This window comes from Idiotropiscis lumnitzeri, chromosome 6 (assembly GCF_059441095.1).
Source record: "Idiotropiscis lumnitzeri isolate Australia: NSW breed Sydney's pygmy pipehorse chromosome 6, RoL_Ilum_1.0, whole genome shotgun sequence".
NCBI lineage: Eukaryota > Metazoa > Chordata > Actinopteri > Syngnathiformes > Syngnathidae > Idiotropiscis > Idiotropiscis lumnitzeri.
The window spans coordinates 16,024,492-16,034,626 of NC_142396.1; the positions used below are offsets into that span (position 1 = coordinate 16,024,492).

At 39.2% G+C, this 10,135-nt stretch overlaps 1 protein-coding gene across 1 annotated transcript in view; it reads right to left on the reverse strand.

The window, feature by feature from the left end:
• trim44 (TRIM family member 44) overlaps nucleotides 1-8,743 on the reverse strand; it is a 50,191-nt gene extending 41,448 nt beyond the window's left edge. The window contains exons 1-3 of the mRNA XM_088297479.1: nucleotides 8,535-8,743; nucleotides 5,343-5,959; nucleotides 2,934-3,011 (exon numbers count right to left, since the gene is read on the reverse strand). Coding sequence (XP_088153605.1) covers nucleotides 2,934-3,011; nucleotides 5,343-5,924 — 660 coding nt within the window. The 5' untranslated portion in view covers nucleotides 5,925-5,959; nucleotides 8,535-8,743. The remainder of the gene's footprint in view (nucleotides 1-2,933; nucleotides 3,012-5,342; nucleotides 5,960-8,534) is intronic.
• Between the last annotated feature and the right edge of the window lie 1,392 nt (nucleotides 8,744-10,135).

Sequence of the window (10,135 nt, forward strand, 5' to 3'; positions counted from 1 at the left end):
AATTGTCCAAACCCTCAGAAATTCATCCTGTTAACACTAAATATTATCCAATTTCTCTAATTCTCCATGAAAGCAGAATGACTATCTTTTGTGTTTACATTGGAAAACAAAGAATATTTTTGTCCATTTTCTGACACGTTACGGCCCAAACGAGTAGGTGAATCATAACTGATTCATCTTGAGAATCTTCTGCGCTGTCAATTTGAAATAATGTCCTATTTTTCAATAAATGGGTAGAAATTAAAACATGTTTTCTTTTATCCAATTCATCGATTAAATAAATAAAATAACTGACAGATTACCCGGAAAAAAGTTTTTGCTGACACTTTCGAACTGTTTTTGACAGAAGCCCAAGTAGCAAGCTAAGCCACCCTCTTTGGGAATGATACTGAGTCAGCCAATTAAAATTCTGTGAGCAGAGGCATGGCTACAGACTTACGACGCAATGGGAAAAGGGGGCAGAGAGGAAAAGTGGGAGGGGAAAGGAAAGGACAAAGTAGACGAGAGGAAAAACTACAAACAACTGATGTAAAAAGAAACAGTCCATTTTTTTTTCCAGGTCTGTCCTGGTTGTGTCCTAGCCTTTTCTCCAGAAGACAAGCTTTTATAAGTCTGCTGATCTTGAAGGTTTTACAAGGCAGAGAAGACACATTTAGCCAATGCACACAAACAGAGGGCTACACAGATCTTTGTACCAATTAACCCGATTCATCACATCTTTGCATGTGCTGAAAAGTGTTTTGAGAAGTGAAATTCCCTTTTATGTGGATAATTAAGCAAGGTTAAGTCTGAAAGAGTCAATGGTCATTTAATCTCAACCCGGACACCTCTTTTCCTCCTCAAACTCTGAAAGCCATTAAATACAATACAACTTGTGGAACTTATGTCGCTCTTTTACTAGCTCTCTCACACAGAGACCTTTCCTTAACCAGAAGCCGTCACTCTGATGCTTGCCTGCCATGCATAATAATGCAAGCGCTGACATTTGGGAGTGCAGAGAGGACACGCTGACAAATCTCTAGCATTGCCCCGTGAGGAAGCAGGAAAGTGGTCACTGCACCCCCATACGGGAACAGCAGATGACTGATTAACGTAAAGGCAGTCTCAGGGGCAGAATTGATATTTCAGTATGATAAGATGCAAATTCAGATATGGTGCCAGCTGCCAGTTCCTCACATTAACCTTCGACAATATGCTACTGTTTTGGGTCATATCTCTGCAGGCACTTAACAATGCTCCTGTGTCGTCATTCCTTCCACTGAGGTCAGACCCAGTTAACGTGGCGCTACGTACCGCAGGAGGCGGGGATACAGATGCTCTCAATGATGGATGACAGCTCGAGACTACGGTAGCCATACCTGTCCTTGACACTCACTTTGACATTGTGCATTTCACTACCCGGGCAGTCAATTTTTATTTGCAAAATATGTCCCGTGATCATAATGACAACACGTTTTGCAAAGTTGTGGTTGTTTTTTTAAAACTATGACCTCTTTCCACAACATTATCTCCTATGGCTGACTAATGAAATGTGTACCACAATAAAAATCATAGTGTTACCGTCTATGGTGGTGAGGTACCAAAAAGCAATGCAACACAAAATAACCTGGGTAGCTCATTAACAGGCTGAATGTACAACACTTGATCAGGGTTATCAGATTTATGATGGCCAAATAAAAAATGGTACGCAGTGGAGAACAAGCTTGAGAAACACAGCACGCTGCTTTATAACCATACCACTCCCGTAAAGTTCTCATTTAAGGACATTGAGTGCAGAAGGGGAAAGGTGCAGCATTATCAACGCTCCAGGTTTTGAAAGCTGCAACCACAACCACGTTGCATAACCAAATTTAAAACAAGGATATTGCTCCATGACAGGGGCGTTTTCTGCTCACAGTTGATCTATCCCACTCGTATTTAGATTGCATTCGTCACTACAACGATCAGTTGAGCACCTATGATAAGTCAGAAAATCTGAACCGATCACCTTGACAAGCAACAATAAATTGCTCTAAGGGAGCCCTCTCTCTATTTTCTGATGAGATTAAATATCGATAAGAATGGGACACTAACAGTTGAAGCACTATCACTATTAGACGGGGACCAATAAGAGACAAGGAATACCTTATAGCTGTGTTGTAATTAATAAATATGTAAATTGTCCCAGTGGTAATTACTCATAATGTTATTTGTGTAGCATGGCACTGCAATATATCAAAAAGTTTAGTCCATGCATCCCATGTATTATTTATTTGAAATGTTCTGCAAGTATTTAACACTATTTGAAATACATAACACGCGCCGCACTAAATCCTTGATTCAATTAACTGATTTTGGTCCACAAGGGTTTAAGCCACAGCTAAAGGAAATCTGGTTAGACGTGTCCTTCTCAATTTTAAGGAAGACAATGTCAGAATTATCCTTATCGTGAATGTCAAAGAGTGACATCGAGTGAAGGCTGAAGTTAGTAGTCACATAATAAGCCTCTGATGCAACTATATCTGCATGAACTGAGTCCGGGCAAGTTCTGGGGTCTCACTTATCAATGCGGTATGCGTACAAAACGGGGTCTGAAAGATGCATACGCAACTTCCAGTGCAAAGTATATGACCTATTAAAAAAAAAATGCTTGAAGGGAAAAAGTGCAATGATGATTGAGTGTGCAGCAGCGGTACTTATCAATGCTGCGTACGCACAAAATAGTGCTAGAAAAATGTGTGCAGTGTCCCGCGTTAAGTATGATTCTCTAAAAAATTTTTTTAAATTTTTCTTGTTGTTAAAACAGACCAAAGCATTATCGTGCATGATGTCGCTTAGCCATCATATTGCAACAGCATGTTGAAAGGAAATAATACAGTAGGTTCACAACCTGCAAATCCTCCAGAGAGAACTTTTTTTGTCGTCACTTTGTTAATTGAGATCTTTGGACTCACCTCTGAATTCAACTGCTTGTTTGAGATCTTTTCTTCCATCTGTCGTGTACAGTCTAGCAGGTCAAATCCCTGCCGATTCTACAGCATATACAGAAAAAAAAATGGCCGTTATTATCAATCAGCATAGACTAAGATGATGTGAAGCTCAATTAAGTAATCACTCAGGTTCAAACGGCTGGAATGGTTTTGAGCATAGTTTTAGCAGTATAATGTGGCAAGTACGGTGATGCTTGAGGGGCAAAGATTCAAAAACTCAAAGCAAAGGGACTCCATACAACCACTCCCGCGGTTCTCTCACAGAAATACAAAGAAAGAGAATAAAAAGATTGAAAGGTTTTAGCATAAATAATACAGCCTTGGGCTGTGAGTGACCCGCTTTGTCTCGCGCCAATCCATATGTGGCCCTGATGGAAGAGAAAGTGCTGCAGCTAATGTGAGCTACTTAGTTTTTCAGAGGCTTACCCGCAGGCCAGAGGACAACACCGATTTTGCAGCAATACGATAACTCTTCATGATGGTCACCGACTGCTCCTGTGTTAGACTGTATAGTTTCCTGTTAAAAGGTGTCGTTGCTCTCACTGGGCCATTTTTAACAAGAAATGTTTAATGGAGATTACTGGATGGATCTAGTTGGTTTGACTTTTAAGGCATTTCATTTCTGATAATATTGGTTCATCTACCAATTTTGGTTCACTTGACTTCAACTGTATATATATGAATAAAAAAAGTAAAAACTATGATCTCGACCAGTGTTTTACAATGAATATGTGTGACTTTAAAGGGGAAGTCAAGCCCAAAAAATCTTTACAAAAATACGTTTTATGAAGTCCCACTAGTCAAAACACGGCATTCTGGTTAATATTGCATTTGTGGAACATAAGTTAAGCAGTAAAATCCACCTGTTTTTGCCCATCTCACTGGAAGCCATTTTGCCACTTGCTGTTGACAAAATTAAATCAGGTAATGACCAATCATAGCTCAGCTTCAGAAAACAGGTGAGCCATGATTGGTCTTCACCTGAGCAACTGTGATGTAATTTTCAGTCGACAGAAAGTGACAAAACGCACACTCAGTTGACTGAACACGGGTGGATTTTGCTGCTCAACTTGTATTCCACAATCACAATGTTTATCAGAATGCCATGATTGTGCTAGCGCTGACACATAGAACATATTATAGCAAAGACTTTTTGGGGTTGGTTTCCCCTTTAGGAGTTCTGTTGTAGTGGACAGGTCCCCCCCTCCCCAAATGTTCTGTTCTGTGTAAATGCCACTAAGAAATGTAGGACACAGTGTGCTCCTGAGAATATTCAACCTTTGGCGGTGAGAACACAGAAGTGGGCTGTGTGTATGGCAAGACTGTATGGTTACATACCAGTGCTAAAAAATTACCAAACTCTATACACAAAAAAAACAAAACAAAATGATACCACATGCTTTCAGTTTTAGAAACTTGTGCACAGTTCGGGAGGTAGCGGACAGCTCTCCAAAAAGGGATTAAGTGCACTTTCATTGATATATTTATTAGTCAACCTGTAAAATATGCACAGTATTTGAATGTGGAAAAAACTAAGGTCATCCGAGCTCACTGCAGTAAACTGCAGCGTACTTTAATCAGCCTCTGGCTCCGCACAACAACAGTAGCGCAAGGCTAGAAAGACAACACCAGCAACAGCTGTGGAAAAAAAAGTGAAATCCACAATACGCTATGGTCGAATTATACTGATTGAATTATTTAGGAAAATATAATGTGAAGACAGTATAGCAGTTCATTAAAATAATGAATGATGCAGATATTTTTTTAATATTCTGTTAATGCACAATATTTTTTGAATCAATGAAAATTATAAGTTGGAAGTTTTGTTTTGGCATCAATTACTACTTTATTTTTTTTCTAATGTTTTCGGGATTTGTCATGGTATCATTTCTTTATCGGTACAGAGGTACTTTAGAAAGACACAGTGAAAAAGTCAGAATTCAACAATAGAAGACGGTAATGCTGAGAAACACTGACAGTGCACTCGGGTTTGTCACTTATTTTATTGAAAACAAATTTCGCTTTCCAATAAGCACTTCATACATCACACCAGATGCTGGCACAGTCGTCGCATGGATCTTAATTGCTTGAGAGATGCCATATTGCAGTGTGAAAGCACACTAAGATGCCGCAATATCCCGGGTCATGTGTCAAACAAATCACGTGAGTGACCCCTGACAGGACAAGCCGAATGTCATAAAAATTAGATCCCGCGGCTAAATGCGAGGTATTCTGTTACTGCTGTGTTGTGGCTATTTTGGCATCCGGCTATCATGTGAAAGATGCTCCTGACAGTGACTTAGATTGAGATGTTTCACCCGAAACAGCTATCGCTTGCATTCTAAGCAGTAATGTCTCATGTGCATGGCTCACCTTCTGCCAGATGTAAGCGTCATACAGGGTGATTATCTCGTGTCCCTGGTGCTCACCCTGCATAGCACACACGACACAGATGATCTTTTCATGAGGTTTACAGTAGAGGGAGCCTTCCTGCCCATGCTCCTTGCAACGGAGCCTAACTACTGACACATTGTCTCTCTTCCCTGCCTCAGTTGCAGATGTGTCCTTCTGCCCATCTTGTGAAGCCTCGGCTCCTAACTCGGCTCCCTGCTGCAGCGGCGGATTCTTGGATTCACGGCCATTCCTATCATTGCCAGTCTCATCCACAAGCGCCGATTGCCTCATCAAATCCTGTTCATTTGGCAACCCCATCATCGCCTCCTTCTTGGTCCCACTTCCAGATGCGGAATATGCATCTGAGTTGTGTCCACTTCCGTGTGTCCCCTCCTGGTTAAAGGGAGTGAGCTGATGATGTGTACTGGAGCTGTGTCTGTCAGCGTGCAAAGAGCAGAAGGCAAAGCTGCAGGTGTGGCACATTTGTGTGGCCGGTTGAGCCTCGTCAGGCTCACATGCATCACATGTTCCATCCATCTGTGGGAGCTCCTCCAGACTCATGACTCCTTGGTGGTCCCTGAATGCTGCCAGTATACCTGGTGTGACAGATCACAACATCTTAGAGATGATACACTGGGTAAATGACAGGATAATAACCATGACCTTCAAGAGTGGATTTATTATTTGCACCAGTGGAAATATCAAGACACAGAGGACTAATTCCCTTATATATAGTGTTCCTGAAACAGAATCACCTGGATGGAATTAGCCAACAGAAATAGAAACAAACGTGACCAAAAAACATGATATTACAAAGGCAGCAAACAGGAAGGGAAATCGGAGGTCACAAAATTTGAGCGCAAACACACACGCTTTGTTTACTGACTCACACTAAGTGCTGGCTGAGTAGGCTGATCCCAGAACCCACACTAATAGAGTCAACACATTGTTTGCAGTATAAGAGAAGCATAAAGCATTCTGTCTTGACAAATATTGCAATGCTGTGTTTAGAAATACACAAGGTATTTATTTCTCAATATTTTTATCAGTGCGGTTATGATTTGCAGAGAACATCAAGCAAGACAAGCAAAGCAAATACTTCAAATAAAAAGCTGCTTGTAGCTACATAGGAAAGCAAAATGATCAGAAAGCCTTATAATGCTGCGTGGTTTTCTCTCCTGCAACCCATCTGTCCTAAGCCTTATTATATTATAGTTGTTTGATTTATGTTGCACTTTATTTTTGTTTCTTGTTTTTTCAATAATCCGTCACTTTAAGTTGTGTGTAAAATAGTGACATTCCGGTCAATTGCTACCACAAATTGCATTGCTAACCTAAGCATTGCTCATAAGAATAAGGATTTGCTTTGTTTTGAATGACAGGTCCATAGAATGACCGAAATTTCAGTAATTTTATATCTTGGGATTCAAGGTTATATAGCTTTATATGTAACAAACAATGAGATCAGTGCCACTTGAGTACACCTGCTGTAAATGGTTAGAGAACATAAAGGTAAAGTTAGAGCACATAAAATTAAATAAAATCGGCAAATATTGGCCGATTGGCCAAAATTGGCTGATTAATCGTTCAACCCTACTTAATATGCATTGTGCTTTATGACATCTGGCAGTGTTGCTTAAAAACAAGCATTTAAAAAAAAAAAGGGAGCTAGCATCATAGCTAGAGGCTAATAACAATGTGACACTGACACTAGTGATTGAAAGTTGCTCCTTGCAACTATTGGTTGTTTTTTTTGGGCTTCAAATAAACTAACGACAGATTAAAAAATAATAATAATAATAAAAATGTTAAGATGATCAGTATTATATTTTTATATATATTATATATTTATTTTGATATATTTTTATTATATTTTGGTTCAAATTAATTATATGAAGCAATATGTTAGTGTGTACGTACCGAATGTTTAATAGTACAAGTGTTCTATGTACAATGGAATGGACCCTCTGTGTTACAGCTATATCTGAATTCACGCTCAAATTAACATCCATCCATCCATTATCTAAACCGCTTCTCCTCATGAGAGTCGCGGGTGTGCTGGAACCCATCCCAGATGTTTTTGGGCAGTAAGCGGGGTACACCCTGGACTAGTTGCCAGCCAATCGCAGGACACACAAAGATGAGCAAATATTCACACTCACAACCACACCTGGAGACAATTTAGAACGTTCAATTAACATAACATTAATGTTTTGGGAATGTGGGAGGAAACCAGAGTACCTGGAGAAAACCCACGCAGGCACGGGGAGAAGATGCAAACTCCACACAGGAAGGCCAGAGCCAGAATCAAACCCAGCACCTCTGAACTCTGAGACAGCCGTGCTAACCAGATGACCATTCAAATTAATAACATGCACCAAAATAATGTACATGCTCAATCATGCATGTTTCATATAAAATAATATTTTAGTGGTTTGCAACATCAGAAGCACTGCTCCTATATATTACGGCAAATGGTCTTTCACTTGTATAGCGCCGTTCCACCTTTTAAGGCTCTCAAAGCACACTGCTGTCACATCTACCTGCTGATGGCATATCATCAGGAGCAGCTGGGGGTTCAGTATTTCGCTCAAGAGGATACTTTGACATAGTCACAATGGCAGGGATCGATCCCGCAACCTCTCAGTTGGGAAACGACCACTCTACTATGATCTACTCTACCAATGAGCCATGCCACCCCCAGAGAATCTTCTGCCACTGGTCATCGACCTCGATGCACAACGCTCAGAATCTTTTGCAATCATATATGGCAAATTTCCCTCCCATTTGTTCATTGCAAGATGTGAGTTCTTTTAATTCTCTGTTTCCATAAATACGAATATTCTTTGCTGTTGCTATTTTCATGATTTAATATATATATATATATATATATATATATATATATATATATATATATATTTTTTTTTTTTTTTTTTTTTTCCCCGTCTGCCAATGTAAGTCCCTGTACGAGGGAGGGTGATAGTTCCAAACTGGGGTTTGACTCAGGGTGCCGTTCAACTGGCAACATATGCACACATGTTTTGGAATGGGAGGAAAGTCGTCTCTGTTTTACCAGCGTTTATACCATTACGATATTATGTGTGACATTTGCAAACAGGGTGCTTCCTTACACGAACACGCACGTTCCTCGAGAGTTTTAAGTTTACTCACCGATCGGTGTTTTCGTGCCCCCACCTGGCACCTCGGCTTTTCTGACAAGGGCTTGTTTAAGATAAGTCAGCTGAGGTATTTGCTATAGATCGACCCCGGTAAGATTAGGCGACGTGCTTCAGATTCTATTACTGACCTGCCTAATAAACTTCTAGTTTACATTGCAAGATGGTTACAGAGGGAGCAGAGTTTACTTCCTTGTTTTCCAACTTCCGGTAAGACGTCACACACGTACGCGTGCGTTATTAAAAATATGTTTAAACATATCGTAATAGCGTGAATTTAAATCGATTTCTAACGAAATCAGTTTCAAGTTGAGCATGTTATTATAATCACGTGGCATAAAAAAACGTACTTTATTCAATTTATGGAATATACAAAAACATGTAGTGATACTATTAATAAAAAACAATACAACTTTATTTATATTTAATTAACGGTGCTAATTATTCGCTATACCAAGTAAAATGAAAGAAATTCCATATCTATATATTTATTTTTATTATTGTTTTTATTATTATTATTATTATTATTATTATTATTATTATTATCAGTTTGCTTGAATTTGGGCATTGGGACTGGTTGGAGAGAGGTTAGCTCACGAGTCTTCATTCTGTCATCTCTCTTAAGAGCGTGAATTGAATTCACCCTTGTTGGTCAATCTTTTTTTTTTTTTTTTCTAATTTGTTTTATAATTACACCAGTCATTCTAATTCAGTCACTTTGTGAGTATTGCACAGCAGTCTGCTGCATGAGGTCAAGTCAAGATGTTTATGTGACTTTCATCAGTCCCATCAAAACAGAAGTGACTAAGACATGTAAAAAAAAAGAGAGGGTGTGTCCCATGGTAATTTGGCAAGTTGTGATATAACAATTGTATTACATTCAAACAACATGCGTTACTCATTACAAAGCCTAGAAATATATGGGTTACCGAAGCTAGAATTATTTTTGGTTGGATTGGTAAATGTGCATTTTAAAGATATGTATGATGTAAAGTTTCCCAATATGATCTGCTTTTGCCTTCTGTCCCTTTCTCTTCATAAAGCAGCACTAAGAGACAATGGAAAAGCATTAGAAGCCAACACTGACATAAAAAAAAAAAAAAAAAAATGGGCAATATAGCTGTCCTATGTGCAGCGCACCGAAGAGACTGCTATCTGCACACAAGCAATATTTGGCCAATAATTGTTGTCCTCGCTCTGATTTAAATGACATGCCATGAAAAACAATAAATAATGTTCCAAGAAGATTAGAGTCTCCGAGAGGAGAATGCTGCTATTCTTGTCAAAGAGAAGAGGATTGCTTCCAAAGAGAGGTAGCTACAAGTCATGTTTTTATGGCGGTTGAACGAAAATATATTTCACCACAAAAATCAAATATCTCTCAACATTTGACACTGCTAAGCCATGTGAATTTATACACTGAAACTTTGTCACAGCGATTTAATGATTGCCTGTAAATATTTTCATCACTATGGCGACCCAAGTTCATGCATCTTTGAGTTGTTGTATCAAAGAATCATAGTTGGGTAAAATTTAATCTTAATATAGCAAAATCACATAACTCACTGGCGAACCATTTCATTGTGGTTGAGATAA